We start from the raw sequence: 24,571 nt of genomic DNA, 5'->3' as shown, positions 1-24,571 counted from the left end.
AAATTGAAAAATTTAGTGAATACATCAGTGTTCTCCCAAAAATACAAAAGGTGCATTATATTTGTTTTGCCACTCAAAAGACAAAACTTTTAATTTCCCAAGCGTTTGTGTTTGTAAATGCTAGTTTTTTTTAAAAAAATACTAAAAAACAGTGCATGTTTAACCAGCTAATGCCGTTTTCTTCCATTTTCTTTCAAAACTCCACTGCCCATTTCATGCAGCATGTCTACATGCTAAAGTCTTTAGCAGCACAACATATTAGCCATTTGGCATTTACAAAATTAACTTATTGAATAAAATATACATTTCTCATACATAAAACTATTCTTTTCTTTACATACAGTATCAATATTATGCAAGCTGCACACACATGCATGCACCCACACACACACACACAAACACACATGTGTATATATATATATATGTATATATATAGGGTCAAAACCAGACAAAAACATTTCAAACAGAAACAATACTTCAAACCCAGGCAATTTTTTTATCTTCAAATGCTTGATTTTTTTTCATTCAATTTGGTTTGTAGTAATGCTATACCTCTATTTCGTCAACAGTGCATTTTATTTAATTTATTAACTTACAGGTTTAAATTACATCAATCGACCTTGGAGTACCTACAAAGCCCCATTACTTAGTCCACCACCAGATATAAAAAAAATACTGATATGTTTCAGTGTATTTTCTATTGCAAAGAAAGCACACTGAAAATAGTTATTTAACTATTTTTTAAAAAAATACAAGGAGCTATCTTGATAACTTCAAGTATTTAGAATTGTAGGCAAGTGTGATGCTTGTTCGTGAATTAGTTTGGGCTGGTGACATATAACCATTCTGGTCTGATAAACATAACAAATGTGCTTAGTGGCAGAATGCATTTTATGCCATTTCTGAATTATCGTAATACAATGCTCTACATCCATCAGTAGAAAACTTCACAAGAAGAAGTGTTGATTATGACTCAACACAAAGTGTTTTAAAACTTCGTAATGCTTAGTTGGAAACCATTACATGACCAAAGTTCTGGTGGAAAATGTGTTCATGTATTTGTGTGCTTGTTCAGTAATAATGAGTTGATCTTCAGTCTTCCCACAAGCCACAGCTTCCCAGGTATTAACAAGCTGTAAGAAAGGATACAGGTACATTTCAGCTTTAAAGGAAAATAGTTGCAAATCCAGTTATCAATACTGCATTACTGGCTACAAGAAAATGCATACAAAAGTTAAAACTTTGTGCCACTACAACTACCTAGATGTTACATTAAATGACAAACCTTTCAGAATCCGTCAAATGTTTTTTGGGCAAATAATGCCACCTCAGAATTTTTTTTTGCACACAAACAACATTTTAACAAAAACCCGAAAAAATCTTAAACCAGTAGTGAAAGCAGAAAGCAGATACCATTTTATAATAAAGAGAAAAAAGAAATATCTGGAAATAATTGTTCCTAGTACGATTCTCTTACTGGCTCTACGGAGTGCTAGGAACAGTTTCAGCTAACCGGGGTCCAGGTCCAGGGACTTCTCAAATCCAGCTGGGATACCTGAAAATATATTACACCAGTCTAGCTGCCAGTATTTCTCTCACACTCATATACACAATAATCACACCATTATTCTCCTCCTTTCCCCCTTCCCCGCAAAGTGATATACCAAAAACTGGGATGCACTGTGGCTAAATTACTTTACTGCAAAAATTTGTATCTTATTGTTATTAGCCTTCAAAGACCCCAGAGCTGTTTTATACAGTTGTGCATTTACTGGACCATTTTCTGCTTTGGAGAACATAAGTAAGTAAGATCATATAAACAGGCATAGATCTGGATAAAATATATTTAAAATAAATATAATGCAAAGTCTTATTCTGTTTTTACATAGTAATTATGAACTACTCTCCTGTGTAAAGTTTTTTTTAATGTATCTAATATAATCGTGCTACTTAAACAAAAGCTTCTGGTTCGCTATTAAAATGGGAGATAAATTCCATTAGTTATCAAGAAATAATGGAGGTAAATTTGCAACATTGCATAACAATCGGTAATGAAATGACAGAATTCCAACTTAATAATAATAATAATCCTTGCATTTGATATAGTGCTTTTCACGTCTTCTAGATGTCTCAAAGCGCTTCACAGAATAGACTGTAAAGTAAATTGACTGATTATTTGTGGGCGAAACACGGCAGCCAATTGCACACAGCAGTGTCCCACAAACAGTCATGGATTGAAGTGACCAATTTTATTATTTATTTTTTTATTTTTTTTAAGGATTATTATCAGGCGTATGGAGTAAGGAAACTTGCCTAAGGTTTCACCCTGCCGGGAATCGAACCCAGGTCTCTCGCTTCTGAGGCGAGCGCTCTAACCACTGAGCTACAGGACTCCTTGATAGTTATCAATCGGTTTTAAGTCTTGCATTGGCGCAACATTGGGCCCACGGGTTTTAAAATGTTCAGTTATTATCTTTGCACAGGGCGACTGTACAAAATATGTAAGTTATCAGTTTACAGACAGCTGATTGTTGCTCTTCAGGATATCGGTTGAGTTAAGATGAAATCCTATTATATGCTAATACGATCTGCCAATCTGAGTGTTCAGGAATGACATCCTTGGCCTCAGGCTTTGTGCCTAACAATCTCTGCACTCCTGAATATTAGGCATAGTGGGTTTTGGATTCTTCGGAGTTGTACTTCAGAGTTACACTTTTCTAACTTTCCATAAACAATATTACAAGAGATTTAAATAGTGGGCAACAGCTTTCTGGTTTTGCACCAGCCATCTGCTGGAGTTTAAGATGCTGGGCGTAACATTTCACTGATCGGTTAAGCTCATTCTCACTGGCACACAGTTATGATGGTGAAATCCCTTAGGTAAGAAACTAGTGCTTCTTTTAAACTAGGGTAACTGTACATATTAGAATCAAGCATTTTTGCTTGTGTAAGAATAAAAAGCTACACTCATCACCCTCTAAAACAACAGGGAATACACAAAGGCAAACATTTCTTAGATTAGAAAATCGGGCTTAAGAGCAATTAACACTGAGTTTTTTTTAGATATATATTTTTGATTGACAATATTTAAAAGAACGAAAACGTGCATTTATAATGGCTGGTATGGCAAAATATCTCAACCCTTCTCAAGTAATTACTGTTAAGCATGGGGGTTGTTTTGTTTAGTTAAAATCGGCATTATGCAGAGCAAAGCCCCCTAAATGAAATGAATGACAAAACACACAGTAACTCCACTTTACAGTGTATACATGTTAAGGCGCTATATCAACTGCAAGGATTATTATTATTATAAATTCATCTAGAGCGTGTGGTGGTCCCATGGCAATCGATCAAGAAGCTGCCACCGAACATTTGCATTAGTCTAGGTAAGTCCGTGTTCGATTGGTCGTGTGTTTCCAGGTTTATCCTGATTGAATATTTTATGGCATAAATCAAGAAATATTCAATCGAGAAAATGTATTTTATTCACCGACCAAAATGGTTGGGCACCACTGATCTAGAGGATTGTTAGCCCAGGATATCGAGAGAAACTCCCTTTTCTTTTTGAACAGTGTCAAGGAATCTTTAATGCCTGCTAGAAACAGGGATACCTCAACACAGCGCAGTTGGCTATAGTTTACTGCATCACTTCCTTGCACTGTGCATACATGCTAAGTGTTTGCAGCACCAGTAACATAATTTCCGAGGAAGGCAACTCCAACAATGCACGCTCAGCCTACAATATGAGCTCAAGTCGCAACATGGTGCTGGACAGTCTTTAACTCCAATATCAGAAGTTTGCAACTTCTAGCATGTGGAAAACTATAACATTTTGTGTGAAGTTCAAGTTATGTAGTTAACTGGTTTTAATGTAGACATACCTGTAAAGGACTGCCCATTTGCCTGCTCCTTTGCACTGTAAGAGCTTTGTTCAGAATATCATCTGTCCTCTCTGACATGGGCATCATTAACACAGAGCTAGTAAGGAGATTTTGCATCTAGAATGAAGAACACAATTTCAATCAATTCGATTGCGTTGATGTGCAATCTTATATTCACTTTTATAAGCTGTAATTTTTCTTCTCTTTCCATGATCTTCCTGGCCATCAGCTGAGCAGGTGCAGGACTTGCTTCAAGATCTCTGCCACTAAATAGCCATTGTGAGGAGGTACACAAACAGCCATAGGTGATATTCCTACATCACTGCACAATATTGTATGACTCTGATAACTATTGATGCATTTTATAATTTAAGAATTTAATACTTTCCAGTCTTTGGTGGTATTATCTGAATAATTACTTGAATTAATATGAACTTATTAAAATCAAAATAGTTGTTCAGAAACCTTGTTATGGGCGTTCAAATGTGGTTTCGGAGGATGTTGAGGTTTCCCTCAAACTGATAGACTTTCTTTTTGGAGGTGACATTGCTACAGTCATAATAAAATGTTGCTTCTATGTTAAGTAATATTTTAGTTTAAAGAAATTCTGGGAATTCACTCCTGTTAAGTTATTAGTGAATAATCTGTTCACTGTCTGGATTTTTAAACAGCAGCGTTTGACAAACGACAGCATTTTGACAATTTTTGGGGAGCCAGTGAGGTCGTCCCCACTCACCCAAACTGAGCTGAATTAAACCCTCCCTCCCCCAGACGAAGGACAAACGCCTCCCATATATAAATCATGGGGAGGTTCAGAATAGCAGCAGCGATACTGATCTGAGACCTCAAAGGCCAAGCTCACTGCAGGGAACTACAAAGCCCGAGGAGTGACTGATAAGAACAGATTCTACACTAGATCTTAACATTCTTGACAAATATATTTCTATTCAGGGTAATGTGGAACTGCTGCTATATGAATTTTTAATTCACAATCTTGCTGTTAACCTTTACAAACTCCATTTTACCGACTAGTCATTGAGGGCCATAATTAATTATCCAAAATCCAAAAAAAGTCTGTTTGTTGCCTGACTGACCCCCAACTTCCCTTGAGAAATAAGGCTATTTTATTTAAAAATAGGATTTTAAGTTTTATTTTAAGAGCATGCAGCAAAAGACTGATGCTCTCCATCTTACTACAGTTTAAATGCACAAAGTACTGATAGCTGCCCCTCCACCAGCATTGATGGTAATTAGAGAATTCTATGTTCCACATAACCTTATCCTAACGGCTGAGAATTTTTTAGTTTAATAAATACATACGTACAGGTACATTTTCATAAGGACCTTGTGGGAAAAGCTGAGTATTCAAGTGCTCCCTTTCCCATGGAGCCAGAGTAAAGAATTTTCTCATTTTCCTATCAGGAGACTCCACCTGAAATGAAGAAGTAAATCATTGCATGTTAATAATTACCTTGCTAAGGACATTAGGTGAAAATAATGAACCTCATCTTTTTACTGAGGAACGTCTCCACATACACAGGAAAAAGGTTAGTCCCTGATATCATTGTAATGTCCTAAACGGCTAAACAAAGCCCAGATTACTAAAATACAGAGGAAAAAAAACTCTTTTTCATTGGCATGAAGCAGAGGTTACAACTTCCATTTATATAACGGCCATCACAGGGGTTAGTATCTCGGAATGCTTAGCAGTGATGCTGAGCCAGAGGTAGGTGACTGTAAGCACGGTCAAAGAGGAAGGTCTTCAGGCGAAGGAGGGGGCAAGATGGAGGGATTGACGGAGAGAGTGCAAAGTTTTGGAGCGTAGTGGCTGAAAGCCCGGCCGACAATGGTGGAGTGGAGCGAGGGACAAGCAGGAGTCCGGAGCCAGTCAAGTGGGGGCAGCGGGTGTGGAATGGGAAGTAAGTAGGTCAGAGACGTTGTTGGGAGGTGTCAAGGCATGAAAACATTTGTAGAACTTCCATGATGTGATGAAATAGCTTGCTGGACATCATTACCAGAATTTGTAGATCAAGTTAGTACAAAACATAAACATGACTTCTGGTACCCAGCTCTGGTGCTCAGTCTCAACATGCTATGTGAAGCATTTTTAGACATCCTTCTGACTTGAAAGAAGTTATGTAAAATTGCTGTTGTCAGAAAAAATGACTGTAAATGGGATTTAATGTGGGCATTCTTTCCCCACTGTTCTCCCATCTCCCAACTGATAAATTGGTGGCAAATAGCCTTAGAGTCCAGTCAGAATCATGCCAGACAACTTTGCAAAAAAACATGATGTTGGTAGCATAGTGATGTCCCAATATTACATCATTTCCGAGCATGTACAAACTGATTAGCTATAATTTGAAGGGGGGAATACATGAAAGGGTTAAGTTACCAGAGTGTTTGATAGACTCCGTGGAGGAGACTAAAATAATAACATTACATAAATTATTACTTCATGATTCTCGTTCTGTAAACATACCTGCACAAAATCCATCATAAGTGAGGAAAACCTAATAAGGAAGAGGAAAATAATTCTTCAATAAATTCTAATGACTTACTTCTTGCTTAATCTTCTTCAAAGGAGGTAGTGCACCTTCATGAAGACGAGTTAGAATTTCTGTCTCATCGACTTCTTGTTTAATTACTTCCTGAATATCTTCAGCAAGATGAGATGGTGTCTTTGGATGTAAAGAAATAACACATTACATCTAAAACCTTTGTTTGCATATCTTTGAAATCACCTGCAATGATATGATGAAACATGCTGGCTAGATATCCTTACCAGCATCTTCAAAGGACCATATTTGATTTCTTGAGCAGCAAGTGCATTTTTAAAGGGTGTTGGTGTTCTTGGTGAGCCTTCTAATATTGATCGTCTGATGTTTGGGGTTCTGAAACTGCTTAAACAAAACAAAATGAGCTAAACTGCTACTTGTGTTGTGAAGAAAGATTTAAATTTTAAAAATCACATGAGTTTACTCTCATTCTCTAGACCCTCAATTTTTTCTCAAGACCCTCCTCTTCGACCATGCCATCGGCCACCCCCCTTCCCCTCCCCTCCCTTCTCCCCCCTGACCCCAGCTCAGATCTGAAATGCTGTACTCTATCCAGCGCCTTGGGACATCCTCCCGACGTGAAAGGCGCTATACAAATGTGTTATTGTTGTTTACATCATATTCTGTGAGCAGGCATAGGGAATCCTGCTGTTGATCTCAGCCTTAAGATATATAGAAGAGCAGGCTGAGATGACATCCTGAGTTCAATGTTACTTATAGATTTGTGGGGTAGTACTGTGGCTGCAAATCTATGTCCTACCATCCTGGTGCGAAGCATTACAACAGGAAAAGCAAGATATTACCCAAACTGTCTGATTGAACAATCATGGCTAACAAAAATAGTTGCAATTGCATCTCAGTGTGACTGGTGACATTTGACATTTTGTTAATGTAACCCTTTATGAGTATGCAGCCAAAATAACAGTTTACTTAGAATTTGTATGCAATTAGAGTTTCTTTCTTCAAACTTTTTTTTAAACAAATCACAGAATGAAACATTTTAGAGAAAACATTCTGAAGCCAAATTGTGACAAGCAAGCATTTCCCTCTACAAACAATGACTACACCAACACTCAACAAGAAACCACTGCAAAATTATCCCAAATAAGGCAAATCCTTCTGCATATTGGATTTTTCATTTTTAATAATACTAAAAACAAGCGTCTGTTACAAATAATTATAATAATAGTAATCTTTGCATTTGATAACACCTTTCACTGCAGGAGAACGTCTCAAAGCACTTAAATAGTGCCATTGGATCTTTAATGTCTGACCTCGGTTTAACGTCTCATCTGAAGGACCAACAATGCATATATAAGAAATGCAGAAAGAAACATTAGTACTGAGCAAAAGCGTACTCACGCATCATTCTCTTTGTGAGATTTACATGTTTGTTCACGGTGTAGTAGTGCAGTTGTTCCATTGACCTTTTGATTGCATATTGGGGTAGAAGTTAATGCAGGAGATTCCATTTCTAGATGGTCATTTGCAGATGGGTTTAGAAACTGAAAAGAGAAGATTCATTACAATGAACTAAATTGAACCAAAAGACAAACTGTCACTGACTGGGGTTAACCTCTAACAGTGATCATTTGTGCAGCCGAAACAATTAAATGAGATGCAATCATCCATCACAAAGTAACACCATTATAAAAAGTTGTGTTTCCAGTAACAGAGGGTGACTTTGAATGACTTCAATAAAGTTTGAAAACAGGAAGTTACTTTCAAAGCTGGATTGTTGGAAGCTTTTAAAGTTGGAAGCATTTCATTCCTGAACCCTCATTATCTTAAGTCTGGATTTTTAATAGTCAAACAAATGAAAGGAAAACATACTTTTCAACAGACTTAAATAGAATGTACAAATATAACGCATTCAAATAATATGTTCAGCATATGAAAAATGTGTAAGTTAACTGTAGTGTGTGGCAGCGAGATTACAGTGCAACGTGTAATAAAGAAAACCTTTGTGTATTGAATAACTAAAAACCGTCTAAGACTTGGTTGCGGGAAACACAACTTCTTTCAATTTAGACTAGAATGAGCTTAAAATGCAGAGGCACAACAATTCAAGAAAACTGATCAAGAAAAAAACCTTGGCATTTAAGTGCAGAAAGATGAAACAATCACTAATTAGCATGGTGCTGATCTGAGGAGAGTGGTCAGAGGGACAGTAGTGAGTGGGTTAAAAATATGTAGTCAAATCAGTGAATACAAAAGTGATTAGTCATTTTCTCCATAGAATTAGTTTCTAAATTGTTAACCATTTCATGTCTGTTGCAGTATTAGTAATATCTGTTGATTGCTATTCATCTACCTGCGAGGGAGAGAAGGGCAGACTTTTGACAAGGGTGCGCTTGGGCGTAGAGCAGCTGAAGACAGCTAGTGTGGAGCAAATACTATCACCACTAGTTGAGTGGCTGGGATGCCCTCTCTTTTTGCGGCGAAGGATAGTTGGTGGAATGCTGAACTTTGAAGCAGAGGGTGAGCTGAGCAAAGCCGGGGAACCCTGACACACCATGCTTTTTCTTAGGCTTGTGTTAGTATGTCCTTCATACTGGCAAATGCTGCTCTCTCTGTGCTGAAGCTGTGTGCTTTTGGCTGTAACGTTTTTGCTAGCTGTGCTGTATTCCCCTTCGAAGAAGTCGAAACTGCTGAGGTCACCCCATGCAGATGGATCCTGAAACAATTTGGGAGGCACGAATCTATAAACGGCAAACAGTGCCACCTGATTTAACTAAATCCTATATACTACAGCTTGGTAAAGCCATAGCAACCGGTTTGCTGGGAATACCCCTTTGTACAATTATTTGTAATTAAAGTCCTTCTTTAGAACATGCTTAAGTTCTTTCTTCCTAAATGAATTTCAGCAGTAAGACTTTACAAAGTACCTAAAACAAGTTTACATACATTTTGTGTTCCGAATCACTCTGCAACTTTTTACCAATCTTACCTGTTAACTCTAAATGCAAGAACATCCAACAGATTAATGCCTGTAGCATTGTTTTTGGAAGAAAATGTAATTAAGTCACTTACCAAGACTTATTTTACATTTTAACAATGTAAGGTTGAATATCAAAGAGTCAAAATGAAAACGTTTATTTGCCTAATATTCACTTATTATTTATTTCAATTTCATACTCTGAACTGCATTTCGCCCACAAACAACAACAACAAGATTCCATTTATAGAGCGCCTTTCACGTTGGGAGGACGTCCCAAGGCGCTGTACAGTTGGGTCAGGACCCGAGCAGGGGGGAAATGGTCAGGGTGAGGGGAGGGAAGGGAGGGAGCGAGGAGGGGTAGAGAGTCGAGAGGGGAGCTGAAGGCACGGTCAAAGAGAAAGGTCTTGAGACCGGCCTTGAAGGAGGAAAGGGAGGAGGCGGCGAAGGCACTGGGGGATAGAGTTCCAGAGCTTAGGGGCTGAGAGGCTGAAGGCCCGGCCACCGGTGGTAGGGCGGTTGGGGCGAGGGATGTGGAGCAGACCGGAGCCAGAGGAAAGGAGGGTACGGGCAGGTAAGTAGGGGGATAGTAGGTCGGAGAGGTAGGACGGAGCAAGGCCGTGAATGGCCTTGTAGGTGAGGATGAGGATCTTGAATTCGATCCTCTGGGGGATGGGGAGCCAGTGGAGGCACAAGAATACAGTCAATTCACTTTACAGTATGTTCTGTGAAGCAATTTGAGATGTCTCGAAGATGAATAAGACGCTATTATCAAATGCAAGAATTATTATTAGTAACATTTAAGGTTTCGAAAATAAAGTAATTTACCAAAAGTAGTTCAACATTTCAAACTGAGGAGTATTTTAAACGCTGCGATACCAATCCTCTATTGCACATAATGCCAGATCTGCCAGCATCTCTCCTTAGTCTGCTGATTTGGCTAAGAAGATTGGACGTTCTTTAGCTAACATTTAGAATAGGTATCTTATGCACCTGACTTTAATGAAACACAGAGAATCACTCACTGAATCTATTAGTTGAAATGCTTCTGAGTATTCGGTGACATTTCTCAATGGTGAAAGTATTCCATTGGGATGAATCATACACCTTGCTGGCGAAGCACTCTCTTCAGGGAGGCAACCGTGGTCCATGGGAGATGGGTGTGCGGGGTGCCGGTGTTCTCCCAAGCATGTTAAGGTCACATTACTGCTGTGAATTCCTGTATTGCCAATGACCACAGTACTATTCCAACCTGAGTAGTCTGCTGCTTGAGTCTGTAGAAAGAGAGAGTAAGGGAAGTTAGCAATTAGATTGCACAATGCATTAGCCACATATTAGCTTAAGCATGTTAAAAGTTGCATCATTTCTTTTGAAACCTTGTGTGAGGTTTTCCTGTGTTGCATGATTCTATTCAAACTACTGCCCCACTTTCTGAAATAGAATACATTCTCTGCATAAACTCCTGTCTCTTCTAACTGTTCAAACAAAAACTGAAGGGTTTCATATTGTAACCAAGGTAGAGTTGTCTTCATTGATCAGCAAAGCAATTGGTAATATCTTCCACCTGGATAATCGACAAAAACAATAGGACAAACAAAACTAAGCTTGCAGAGCTGTGTGTTCTATGTACCTTTCTTTTTCCTGTAATAGTTAACACCTATAGCTTAGGACAGTTTAGAATGTTGAGTTAGAGTTGCTTTTTTTTCAGTAAAATTACTGCAGCTATCCCTGTCTGATGACAGCTCACACCAACGCAACACAGAGGTGAGCAAATCAAAATCGTCAGAAAACAGAGGAGGAAATAGAGATAAGCTTAATATGTAGTCAGGTGATGGAAGAAATGATACACATTCAAAATAAAATCAGGTTTATATTGTTTCTAATTGTAAACTATTAGTACAGTTATACAAACTATCATGCAAGTTATTATTCATGCAAAAACACTGCACCATCGATATCCCCGCAAAAACACTGAGTCTGCTGGCCATTTATTTTCACTAGTTTTTATCTGGCACATCTGCCACATACAGTAAAACCAAAACCAGTACTGTTGCGTTTAAAACTGAAATACTGCTCACACATTACAGAATTTAGTGAAAATCCAGTGAGGGTTGTTTCTCATGCATTACTGTTTGTTAGTAATTCAAGCAAAATGTGTTAAGAGAAGCAGTCATGGAAACGATGCACAATTTTTAAAAAGAGCAAAGCAGTAACATTCAAAACATGCATTTTTTTATAAAAATGAGCATACACTGGCAGTGAAATGCAATTATAAAAAATAGAGAACAGTGCTTTAGAAAGCGAAAACGATAGAAATTAGAAATGGGTTCTAGATTATTTTCAAGGGTCGAGTCTGAAGATTTTCGAGTCTGAAGGTTTTTTAAAAATCATATTGGCAAAGTAGTACAGTACTAGTGTCCTCATCATTGTTGCATTTAAGCTTTTTGAGACTCAGAATATGAATTAGATCATGAACAAAAAGATTTTCTTTAAATCAGTAAGAAAAAAATTAATCCACTCTTGCTCTACAGCCATAATGTAGAGATGCCAATTTTAATTGTTATACCTAAGGTATAACATTAGCAACAGGAATATGTTTGAGTTATGATATGCCCATTCGGTGGGCATATTCATTTGAAAACAATATAGAGCCACTGAAAACGTAGAGATGAAAAGAAAAGAGCACTGGGGTGAAGCTGCTATCCCTTTATCCAAGCCACACAGTGACATTCTTACTGGTAATGCCTGATGCCCCCTCAGTTCATTCTCAGTCGACATTAGTAGCAACTCTAATTCCTTTATTCTTTTCTCTTTCTCAGGATCTTCATCATTATAGTGCCTCTGAAATTAAGAGTTGAGGAAAAGAAAGAAAAGATCAAAGGGTATGATTTTAAATGTAATGTTACAGTGATTAAGACTTCCTGGCTTCAGCTACCACAGCTGAGGCCAATGCAACCACAGAGGTCAAAACTAACTAATGAACTTGCTTGTGGATAAACGGTATGTTCGTGAGTTAATACAGAAATGATGAATTTCTTTTAAATTCAAAAAATTGATCACATACAGTACTTCCTGAAAGATGTGTGAAACTGTTTCTGCAGAATAAGTGGGCTTTGTATTTCTTATGTAAGTTATCAGGAAGAATGTCCCTGAGCCTTGAGACGTCCTCCTGACATGAAAGGCACTAAATGTAAATTTGTATTGTAAGAATAAAAAATGTATTTACCTGGATTGCTGCAGTGGCTGGCTGGGGAATGTTTGCCATATTCACATGTAGAGCTACGGGATAGGGCATCTGACTAGAAATCTGAACAAGAAGATAAAGAATAGTCTAGCCAATTTTCTTTTGTATTATGTCTACATAAAAGTATAATTGGTATAAAGTATTTACAAATCTAATACTGCTAGAATGTTTAATAATTTATTTTGAAAAATACAATGTGTAAATATGCATAGCTACATTTATTGCGTTTTTACAAATTCTTTTACATTTAAGGACACAGCAATTTAGAATTGTTGCACAAAACACAACTATAATAAAAACTGGAAATATTACTTTTGTTAGAATATAAAGCCCCATCAATGAGGAACATTAAGTTACTGAACTTCTTTTATTCAGTTAAATTTTCAACATTGTTTAAAAAAATTGTACACATACAGCTCGGCTAGAACTAGCATCAGACAATGCCAAAAGTTTATTCAAAAACAGTAAAAGAAATCCTAACATCTTACATCTTGTGGATCAGGAATATGAAAGTATGCATAATCGCCATTTATGTGATGTTGGGTAACAGGCATTTGGTTGGAAGGGGGAGTATGGGCAAAAGCCATGATATGGTTATTTTTTTGAAAGTTTGTAGCTGCTGATTGCTGGTTGGCTTTGGCACATTCCTGCAGATAGCCTTCCTGCTCTACTTTTCGGCGCATTGTGGAATTCCAGTGGTTCTTGATAGCATTATCAGTCCTATGTACAAAGAGATGCTGTATGTTATTTGAGTTGTACATTTTATTCCATAACAGCATATCCAGAATAACACATCAATCAATTTATGAAAGGAAATAAAGCTAGGTTTAAAAATGTATTCAGATGCACAGTTCAGAACAGCAGGCGTGGGTACAGCAAAACTGACCAAGTCTGGAACAGATTAGGTGTTGTTAAAATCAAGGTTCTTTTCCCCCATATCAAATGAGCATATTATATGGATATTACATGTGTTATATTATATGTGTTGTCAGTAGCACATTTAGTAGCAAATAAATTAACCAGGCTTGGTGGTTATAAAAGCCAACATCTTCTCAAGAAATAAATGGGTCACCTGTCAAACCAATGCTGATAGCCTGATAGCGGTTTAACAAACCATGCATTCTTCCTTTCTTATTTATCTGTAGCGCACAATTCAAGGGGTTGATTCTTTTGGTTAAGAACTGACACCTGTCAAATCTCAATTCTACCTGTAGCACTACTGTTACACATCTCACTTTCTACCACTAGAGGCTGCTACATTGTACAAGTGTTATAGTGGCTTTTGTTGACATAAATTGGTTGCTGCAACACTATAACTTTAGTTCTCCACTACCCACCAGACTTAAGACTTTACTTTCTGAAGATTATGTTCTCATCCACCCACTCCTCACCATCATTTCACACTGCGTTTGAGGCTGTCAATCATAAATGATAACACTGATTTGATATCATTATGCATTTGCTACCTTCCACAAATGGGCAAAGTAGTGATATCATCATGATACTGTTGTTCAATTATCATTTATAGCTACCAAACCTCAAAATCATGTGTAGGACCTTTATTTTCAAACAATGAATATAAACTGTTAAAATGGAGCCCCCACCCCCAATCCCGCTCTTCTGAATTTTGTGGCCAATATTAAGTTTTATAAATGTTGTGGAATAGGTTTAATTAAATATACAATTAATTATTTCAAAAATGTTTTTCAGAATTCATTTACAGCAGCTTTACTGTTAATATCCAAAACCTATGCTGGGATAAATTGCTTGCACCCAAAGAATTGCTTGCACATAACAATCAATACGTTTGTGCATTATGCACACTTTTGTTTCTGGTATTTTTCCCTGAAGAGATGGGATGCATATTATGCATAAAGCAATACAGTAAGCAAAGTACCTCCCACAATGTTTCAGGTAGAATAATTTAGTCTCCAGACATCCATAATAATGTACCGCTATTGAAAAATTTACATCTGGAGAACAAACCGATTGTCTTACATACTGTAAAATACTGAAAGAATGTTGACAAGTTTGGCAGTGAGACAAAGCAAGTAATAAGACACAAGGTAAATCCCTCCATGATCTGATACGAATTCCAAAATTCCAAAACTCTGGTTGAAGTTTTTATAATTCATTCTTTTATTCAGTGGTCACATTAATTTTAATATACGAGTATTTTTNGTGCAAATCATTTTGTCAGATAAGTAATTGGGTTGCAATGTAACTTTTTATGTTATCCATTTGCAAATAACATAAAATGTTACATTGCAAGAGACGTCATTTCTATCCATTTGTACAGCAACATAAATGTGCCCGGGCATGCATTTTATACGTTAGTCTTTCTTCAATGCAGCTTACCTTCCAGGAAGCAGCTTTGCTATTTCTGCCCATCTGTTCCCAAGTCTTTTATGTGCTTGGTATATAATTCGGTCTTCTTCCTCAGTCCAGGAAGTTTTTTTCACCTCAGGGTTCAAGTGGTTGTGCCATCGTTCCCTGCATTGTTTCCCTATTCTACCTTTTAAGTGCTTTGCTATTACAGACCAACGTTTTGGGCCATATTTCTGAACAAGTTCTATTACCTGCAAAAAGATGACATTCAAATTACGTGGATTTTAACTTCACTAACATGACATTGTAATCATTTAGCTCTTAATTTAAGGTGGTTCAGTAGAAAAACATCCAAAAGTAAACTTCAAGGTGGTTTTAAAAACTTATTTGGAAAAGTACACCATTCTAAAAGGAACAAAATGCCCAACAGTGAGGCCTGAAATTCCACCTAGTCTAAACCTGTCTTGTATTAACAATTTTAGGATTATACACATAGCGGAAAATTATTTAATTCAATTTGGAAGCTGTTGTTTTTAAGAATATGGCAAACCAGATAGATAGAATTTTCCACAATTCTATCTGGAAAGTTAAGTTTAATAATAATAATATCCTTGCATTTGATATAGCGCTTTTCACGTCTTCTAGACGTCTCAAAGTGCTTCACAGAATTGACTGCATACTTGTGCGCGAAATGTGGCAGACAAACAGTCGTGGATTGAAATGACCAATTTATTATTTTTTTTGAGGGATTATTATCAGGCATGTGGAGTAAGAAAACTTGCCCAAAGTTTCACCCTGCCGGGAATCAAACCCAGGTCTCTCGTGTGCAAAGCGAGTGTTCTAACCACATAGCTACAGGACTCCACAAGTATAAGGTTAATTGAAATTTGTGCTTCAGTTGATGGACTAGTTTAGGATGAATGGTTCTGTGGCATTGAATGATCAGATGTAAATACCAAACTTCCTCTTTGGTGAGTTCCTTAGTTCTTTTGTGGATGGCACAAAGTGATAAAGAAGTGTACAAAGTGTACTTTCCCTCAAAAATTCTATGACCTCTGCATCGCAGCAATTTTTAAAAGAAAACTTTACTTGCTATTGAAGCTTATTATAGTTTTAACACTTAGAAAATAATGTTAAATTATTAAATATTTCAATTGTATAGAGACAAAGGAACTTACCCTTTGATCCTCTTCTTTTGTCCAAGGGCCTTTAATCAACTCAGGATTTAGGACTTTTTGCCATCGGTGCTGGCACTGCACATCAGTCCGGTTCTAGATTTGTGGAAGAATACAGGAACTAATACTAATGTCTTAAAGAGCTTTAAAGAGAATGATAAACACTTTGTGGCTTTAATTCAATGCAATACTAAGCGGACAAGTTTCATTTCCACATTTCACTTTTTAAACATGTAGAGGCTATACGATTAGGAAAATAAGTTATCAACATAGTACATCTACTATGTTAATATAAAACATCTGAAAGGTTTGGGTATACCAGTTTCTTAGATTATTCTCCACAACATATAAATTGATGAATTCTCCCAATCAGCAACGTTTGTGTAACATTTTACATTGTTTGCTGAGTGTTAATTTTTCATAGTTCTTCATAGTTTATCTGGTGGCAACTCATACAACTCAATTTTGAATTGCAAAAGTAAAATTAATTGACCAAGTTCTGAGGATTTAGGGATCAATAAAAAAATCTAGTTTGTGTAGGGTTTAGATTTAAAAGGCTTGAGCAATATAAAATTGTTTACCTTCACTAAGGAATGATAAAATGTATCTATTAAACCTTGCAATATAATATCTAACAAGGTATAGTGCAACCTCAATTATATTGCAACAAAAAAAAATTTCAACAACAGAAAATAAAATATATGGTTTATATAATCTCAGACTTGGTAACTGGTTCTTGGTAATTGAGGAGACCATTAACTCACTGGATTTTTTTAAAAAAACAATAATATTAGTTCTAGAACTTACTCTTCAACACTAAAAATGTTTTTTNGTTGAAATTGAACCACTCCCTAAACTTAAAGGGACAAAAATTAATATGTGCTAATAAATTTATGGGAAAAAATATGTATTTAGACTAATTAGAGGTTCTCAAAAAAACATTACAAACAAAATGCATACAATAAGTGAATCAGAATCACGAATTGCATATAAAAACACATGAAATAGAAGCAAATAAAAAGACTATGATGGAAGAGAAAAGTGGTTCTTACTGGAAGAAAATTAGCAATCACTTTCCAGTCTTCTATTCCATGTTGTTCAACTAATTTCTTCAATTTTTCATCCTTTAAAACACATTTTTTATTTTAAAAAGAGTATTTCATTACATGCAAACATTAAGTACTGTAGAAAGTCACGTTGACGCTATAACATGCACTCTAAATACAAGTTAACAATAGCTTAAACTGATTAATAATTGCTGGAGTTTGACATTTAAATAATTTCAGTGTGCTTTTTACTAGCTCAAGACTTATACAAAGTCAAAGAATACTGTGCATGAGATTAATGTGTCAAACTAAGTTAAGATAGTTCATTATCTTTTTTGTCATTTTAATTAATAAATTTACGAAGCAGATGTAACAGTTCCAGCTGACTTACTTCTTCACGTGTCCATCGTGTTTTACTTAACTGACGTTTACAAGACTTTGGTTGAGGACCATCATAATCATGATCAAACATTTCAATCTCTTCTTCTTCCTCATCGCTGCTGTACAAACTGCACACAAAGGAATTGTATTAATGAAGTAGGAAATGATATCTTCAAGTCTTCAGTGCCCTCTGAGTAATGGTAATATCGGAGCAAAGTAACTTATAGCAGAGTGAAAAAAAATCAGTAGAACTTTTTGAGCATCTATAAACATTCAATTATTTGAAGTATTTATAGATACAGGCCAAATTTTGATGATTTTAGTGGCTTTACATATTCCATCTAGGTTATAATAAAAAAACTGTTACTTTAAACCACATACATCAACAACAACAACAACAAATTACATTTGTATAGCATCTTTCACGTCATGAGGACGTCCCAAAGTGCTGGACAGTCAGTATTTGGACTAACAAAGTGGGCTGATAATAGTGAAAAAGTGCTCAAAATTAACAACAATCTATAATACTGTAACTATTCCATTAAACTTTCAGGCATATTATGAACTATTTCCAATTACACAATTTCCTTACGTTTGAATAGGTTTTAATTTCTATGATTTTGGAAGATAAGTTTGGTTTATTACAGATCAATCTTTTGCTAAGGTGTCAGTGTACTCTATTAAATATCAGCCTTGTTGATGAAAATTAAAATGCTATGCTACAGTCACTATTCCTATCTTGGATGCTTTTAAGATGCATACAATTATTGTTCTTCCTCCATTAACACTGACGCTTGTTTGTATTCATTTGATGCATGTGAGTTGGGTAGTTAGTAGCATTTTCCGCATTCTGCACTTAAACAGTGGTAGGAAGTAGATTTGCACCAATAATCATGTTACCAATCTCAGTAATGCTGTAAAAAGGAGGTGTGAAGTGGAGCATAGATACTTCCCTCATGGGAAGGAAGAGAGGGAGGGAACAATAAAGAGCTTATTCATACTTTTTTTTGTTCATCTGACAGCTTGCTTCAGATAAGCACTGAAAACCCTGGGATAACCCCTACATACACTATGGCTAGGAATAGTGCTTGGCACATTGGGTCCTAAGACTGAGAAATAAATGACTTTGAAATGGTGAGCATTATTTACAAAATAAAAGCATTTTAAGAACAATTAAGATGTTTCTGAAGTTCGTTTCCATAGCATTTGCTTTAAATAGTGTGTTACATAAGCCCTCAATACATTTAGTGGACTTCTAAGTGTACAGTACGGTAAAGTACTGTTCTACTTTAGCGCATTTTTGTCACTTTAACGATATCATTAACCTCAACTAAAAGGTAGGTACAGCTTTGATTTTTTTTAAGAAAACAACTTTTAAGCGTTGTCACTGTTTATTCTGCAACATGCCGTTCTGGACTGTTTTAGAATGGTCATTGATGTCACTCCAACCTCAACCTGTAGGAGATACTGTTCCACAAAAAGCACGCCTCAAACACCAGTGTTTCCTTCCCTTGCGTGTGTCTCCATCTAGTGGCTTAGTTGAGAACTGTCAAAATGTCGATGAATGAAGCAGGTGCCAAAGAATTCTAAAACCCAAACTTATGAACGTTTTGGTTAGAAAGCAAATGACCATTATAGTATCGACCATACCACATCTATCCACTTCATATTTTCTTTATCCCTTTCAGAACTGAAGTTATTTTGCATTTTTGTAAATTAAACATGCAAAATTGACTTAGATTGTTTCTAGATAGCAGTATTTTTTTAAAAAAAGCTTAGGCAGCCTACGCCTAGTCGACATAGGTCCATGGCCATAAACACTGTCATCGGTACTTTAGTAGTAGTTGTAATACAACTTTTCTACTCGAAACCGCGCAGGTTCTTTGTACAGTAAACGGGTGGTGGATATGTCATACTGGTTCATTCTGTAGTGGAACTGGACAGTACAAGGGGGTTGCACTAGAGTTGCTCGTCTTAAGACAAGTGTTGTCATTGTTTCTTACTGCAGTCCTCTTACCCATGGGACTGGGATTCAAATTCAATCCACACTGAAATGAAGAAGTCTCCTCTTTTCTGTCTGTATTTGGCCAGTCACTCTCAGAAAGGTCACAAGGATGGCTTATGTAAGAAGAAGAAAATTCTAATTTCTGCAGTGGTTGGGGGGGGCGGTCTTCTGGGTCAAAAGAAGTCAAAAGAATATCCTGACCAAAGAGTGATTGGCTGCCAAAAAATGGGAAAGTATTCTATCACAAGCATCAACTCACATAAAAAACAAAATTATAATTTCCTCAAATCCCTTTACTGTAGCAATAGTAATAAAACATTAAATTGTTAATTCTATGGTGGGAGTGATTGTTGCTGGAATAAACATTTATACATTAAATATATATACACTAAACTGAAAAAACGTTGTAAGTGTAATGCTTTGCAGCCCGCATATTATTGTTGCTTCTAAAACAATTGCAAAACAACTCATATCTTGATGAACATAGGTTAAAAGTTCCGATACAGAGCAATCGTTTCATTTTCACTAAGATACTCATGCAACACTGAGTTTGCAGTTCTGTGATTATAATAGCGCCACTGCATTCCTCTACGCGACTTTTACGCTCGTTTTATACAGTTCTGTAAATGGTGGTGACCCATGTGTGTAATTGCTAGTAAAATAAAAGTACCGATTCGGTCATTCATGGGTTAAAAGCGTGGTAAGTGCGCCCCTTAAGTTTCTGTAACCAGACAAGTTCACACAATCTTCCCCTCTCTCTTTGCGTGGCCTGAAAAAACAAGGAACTCTGCACTACACTACTTTTCAAAAAATCGTGTTGCAATGCTAGACCTCTATGGGCGTTTGTAGTCCTGAAACTTTGAAAGAATCCCATCGGAAATGAGTTGCTTTTAATACAGAATGAACCAGTATGACATATCCACCACCCGTTTACTGTACAAAGAACCTGCGCGGTTTCGAGTAGAAAAGTTGTATTACAACTACTACGCTTAAAACGAGTGTAATTGTTCCTTATTTCAGCTCATTTGGATTCTATTAATAATAACGTTATCTGATGTATGCATTATTCTTTAACCATGGATTAGTCAATACACGATCAGTCCAAATCGAAAAAGGCTGAGCTATTTCTATCATTACTCAGATTACACCTTCATTACAACGTCTGAGGTCCCAGCCCCCGCCGAGCTGAGTGAGTTTCTTATGTCACAACCAAAAAACACTTCAATAACTGTATTGGAAATTAAGACCGTGTTCAATAGACTTTTTATACAACTTCAAATCCACGTGTCATCCGCAAGCCCGTGCAACAAGGAAACAATAAAACTTGATATACTTGACTGAACAACATGGGGTGCACTTATTTTCTTTTCATGCATGGATACATTCGGCTGTGTCAATAATACAACTGCACTAGAACTTGGATTACACGCACTCGTGGAGGTTTCAGCGGAGAGCGAAGTTGCAGCCACTGAGACGCTGAAGCACTAACACATAAACACGGTTGGCGGAACCCGTAAACTTTATGTGCTTAAAATGTAGTGTATTGGAAGACGAGAATGATAAGTTTCAACTGTACGTTTCATCTGCTCCATGTGGGCGAACACTTAATAAAAGCACACTTTGCAGACGTACAGTTCAAATGGGCAGCTATTCAGCCTTTTACGGCGTGTCTACAATATGCAATATCATGGATTTTTATCACATCAGGATGAGTGGTGTTGTCATGTCACTTAGAACTGCCTGCACAAATAAATGGAAATCCTGTAGTTTTGTTACATGCTATTTGCTCACTTGTTCTAAAGACTGTCTGAGGTATTTCTATTATCTTAAACGCTGTTTTTAAACACCCGAGAGTTCCCTTGATGCATTTGACTAACTTCGCAGACGCGATTGAGAAGTTCATTGCACAAATCAGTAGCGCACTGCACGTACTCGCATCAAGATTCATTCATAATTTAGCAGCAGAAAGCAGCAGTGAACGGGTTTCAGCGTCCTCGTGCTGTTTGCTTAGCAAGTATTCTTGTCTCTTTACTCTTGCCTAACCACAATATAAAAAAACGTAAATTAAAGTGAAAGTTCTTCCCTTCTCTGCAATAATCATTTTAAGACGTTTTGTTTTACAAACAGCAGTGAAAACAATAGTTACCTATTCCGCGGCCGCCGGGGGGCTGGTTTGGGTGTCGGGGTGGGGGCTAGTTGGGTGTCCGGGTGGGGCTGGTTTGGGTGTGGGTGGGGGCTGGTTTGGGTGTTGGGGAGGGGGCTGGTTGGGTGTCGGGGGTGGGGCTGGTTTGGGTGTCGGGCAGGGGGATGCTTTGGTTGTGGGGGAGGGGATGGTTTGGTTGTGGGGGAGGGGGCTGGTTTGGGTGTCGGAGAGGGAGCTGGTGTGGGTGTCAGGAAGGGGTTGGTTTGGGTGTCGGGGATGGGTTGGTTTGGTGTTGGGGAGGGGCTGATTTGGATTTTGGGGAGGGGGCTGGTTGGGGTGTCGGGGAGGGGCTGGTTTGGGTGTGGGGGAGGGGCTGGTTTGGGTGTCGAGGAGGGGGCTGGTTTGGGTGTCGGGGAGGGGGATGGTTTGGTGTGTGGGAGGGGCTGGTTTGGTTGTGGGGAGGGGGCTGGTTTGGGTGTCGGGGAGGGGGCTGCTTTGGGTGTCGGGGAGGGAGCTGGTTTGGGTGTCGGGGAGGGGGCTGATTTGGGAGTCGGGAGAGCTGGTTTGGGTGTTGGGAATGGGGCTGGTTTGGGTGTCGGGGTGGGGGCTGGTTTGGTTGTGGGGGAGGGGGCTGGTTTCGGTGTTGGGGAGGGGCTGGTTTGGGTGTCGGGGAGGGAGTTAGTTTGGGTGCCGGGGAGGGGTGTTCGGGGGGGGCTTGTTCGGGGTGGGAGAAGGTGGCTGGTTGGTGTCGGGTGGGGCTGGTTTGGGTGTGGGGGAGGGTCTGGTTTGGGTGTCGGGGAGGGGCTGGTTTGGGTGTCGGGGTGGGGGCTAGTTGGGTGTCCGGGTGGGGGCTGGTTTGGGTGTGGGGTGGGGGCTGGTTTGGGTGTTGGGGAGGGGGCTGGTTTGGGTGTCGGGGAGGGGCTGGTTTGGGTGTCGGGGAGGGGCATGGTTTGGTTGTGGGGGAGGGGGCTGGTTTCGGTGTTGGGGAAGGGCTGGTTTGGTGTCGGGAGGGAGTTAGTTTGGGTGCCGGGGAGGGTTGTTGGGGAGGGGGCTTGTTCGGGGGTGGGAGAGGGGGCTGGTTGGGTGTCGGGGTGGGGGCTGGTTGGGGTGTGGGAGGGGGCTGGTTTGGGTGGGGGGAGGGGGCTGGTTGGGTGGGGGTGGGGGCTGGTGGGTGGGGGTGGGGCTGGTTGGGGTGGGGGGTGGGCTGGTTGGGGTGTGGGGAGGGGGCTGGTTGGGGTGTGGGGAGGGGGCTGGTTGGTGTGGGGAGGGGCTGGTTGGGGTGGGGCTGGTTGGGTGTGGGGGGGCTGTTGGGTGTGGGGGGGGGCTGGTTGGGTGTGGGGAGGGGCTGGTTGGGTGTGGGGAGGGGGCTGGTTGGGGTGGGGCTGGTTGGGGGGGGCTGGTTGGGTGTGGGGGCTGGTTGGGGTGTGGGGAGGGGCTGGTTGGGGGGGGAGGGGGCTGGTTGGGGTGTGGGGAGGGGCTGGTTGGGTGTGGGGGAGGGGGCTGGTTGGGTGTGGGGGAGGGGGCTGGTTGGGGTGGGGGGAGGGGGCTGGTTGGGGTGGGAGGGGGCTGGTTGGGTGTGGGGGGAGGGGGCTGGTTGGGGTGGGGGGAGGGGGCTGGTTGGGTGTGGGGAGGGGCTGGTTGGGGTGTGGGGAGGGGGCTGGTTGGGGTGGGGGGTGGGGGCTGGTTGGGTGGGGGGTGGGGCTGGTTGGGTGTGGGGGGGGGCTGGTTGGGGTGTGGGAGGGGGCTGGTTGGGTGGGGGGTGGGGGCTGGTTGGGTGTGGGAGGGGCTGGTTGGGGTGTGGGAGGGGCTGGTTGGGGTGTGGGGAGGGGGCTGGTTGGGTGTGGGGAGGGGCTGCTTGGGGTGTGGGAGGGGGCTGGTTGGGGTGGGGGGGTGGGTGGGCTGGTTGGGTGTGGGGAGGGGCTGGTTGGGGAAGGGGCTGGTTGGGGTGTGGGGTGTGGGTGGGGCTGGTTGGGGTGGGGGCTGGTTGGGGTGGGGGCTGGTTGGGGTGGGGGGTGGGGCTGGTTGGGGTGTGGGGAGGGGGCTGGTTGGGGAAGGGGCTGGTTGGGGTGTGGGGTGTGGGGTGGGGGCTGGTTGGGGTGGGGCTGGTTGGGGTGGGGCTGGTTGGGTGGGGGCTGGTTGGGTGTGGGGAGGGGCTGGTTGGGGTGGGGCTGGTTGGGGTGTGGGGAGGGGGCTGGTTGGGGAAGGGGCTGGTTGGGGTGTGGGGTGTGGGGTGGGGGCTGTTGGGGTGTGGGTGTGGGGTGGGGCTGGTTGGGGTGGGGCTGGTTGGGTGTGGGGGGTGGGGGCTGTGTGGGGGGTGGGGCTGGTTGGGGTGGGGGCTGGTTGGGGTGGGGGGGGCTGGTTGGGGTGGGGGCTGGTTGGGGTGGGGGGTGGGGGCGTGAGTATTTGATGGGACAGACACTCGGTGACGGACCCGGAATTGTTCCCGCGGGCGATCGTTTGCCTCACCCGAGGAAGGGGTCCATCAGTGTTGCGGTGTGACTGCCGTCCTTGCCCTGTGGCTCGGGGCGAGGCTGGCGGCGGCTCGGGCAGGAGGACCGTTGCCCCGGGTGGCCGCTGCTCTAATGTCGCCGCATCAAACAACTCCCCCCCCCCCCCCCCCACGGGCGTTCAAACTGACCAGCGTTCCATCCCGCGAGCCCAGTCCCCAACTGCCGGCCGCGAGCCACAGCACGAGAGAGTGACCGAGAGAGCCGTGAGGGCTGAGAGGGAGGGAGGGAGGGAGGGGGCGACACACAGTGTGAGAGGCACAGAGTGAGCGTGAAAGTTTGAGTGAGAATGTGAGAGGCGCAGAGTGTGTGAGGGAGACACGAGTGAGAGAGCGAGAGAGAGTGAGTCTGAGAGAGCGTGAGTG

General features: G+C 40.5%; 1 protein-coding gene and 1 non-coding gene across 5 annotated transcripts in view; both read right to left on the bottom strand.

Annotated features, from left to right (window-relative positions):
- Positions 1-798: 798 nt before the first annotated feature.
- myb (v-myb avian myeloblastosis viral oncogene homolog) overlaps positions 799-24,571 on the bottom strand; it is a 29,910-nt gene continuing 6,137 nt past the window's right edge. The window contains exons 2-17 of one of the 4 annotated variants that reach the window (XM_042333634.1): positions 21,703-21,719; positions 17,562-17,679; positions 17,177-17,248; positions 16,128-16,220; positions 14,980-15,200; positions 13,110-13,341; positions 12,604-12,684; positions 12,114-12,218; positions 10,403-10,651; positions 8,754-9,116; positions 7,802-7,944; positions 6,667-6,781; positions 6,443-6,562; positions 5,206-5,313; positions 3,882-3,998; positions 799-1,133 (exon numbers count right to left, since the gene is read on the bottom strand). In XM_042333634.1, the coding sequence (XP_042189568.1) occupies positions 1,020-1,133; positions 3,882-3,998; positions 5,206-5,313; positions 6,443-6,562; positions 6,667-6,781; positions 7,802-7,944; positions 8,754-9,116; positions 10,403-10,651; positions 12,114-12,218; positions 12,604-12,684; positions 13,110-13,341; positions 14,980-15,200; positions 16,128-16,220; positions 17,177-17,248; positions 17,562-17,679; positions 21,703-21,719 (2,268 nt within the window). In that variant the 3' untranslated portion in view covers positions 799-1,019. Of the gene's footprint in view, positions 1,134-1,477; positions 1,556-3,881; positions 3,999-5,205; positions 5,314-6,442; positions 6,563-6,666; positions 6,782-7,801; positions 7,945-8,753; positions 9,117-10,402; positions 10,652-12,113; positions 12,219-12,603; positions 12,685-13,109; positions 13,342-14,979; positions 15,201-16,127; positions 16,221-17,176; positions 17,249-17,561; positions 17,680-21,702; positions 21,720-24,571 lie in introns of all 4 variants that reach the window. The other 3 variants (XM_042333633.1, XM_007893019.2, XM_007893020.2) reach the window with 3 other exon arrangements.
- trnal-cag lies at positions 2,322-2,393 on the bottom strand. Its single transcript has one exon. It is a non-coding gene; the product is annotated as a tRNA-Leu (tRNA).

Source organism: Callorhinchus milii, unplaced genomic scaffold (genome assembly GCF_018977255.1).
Source record: "Callorhinchus milii isolate IMCB2004 unplaced genomic scaffold, IMCB_Cmil_1.0 Scaffold3, whole genome shotgun sequence".
NCBI lineage: Eukaryota > Metazoa > Chordata > Chondrichthyes > Chimaeriformes > Callorhinchidae > Callorhinchus > Callorhinchus milii.
Note: the sequence above shows the minus strand (reverse complement) of the source record. Positions and strands in the feature narration are given on the sequence as shown.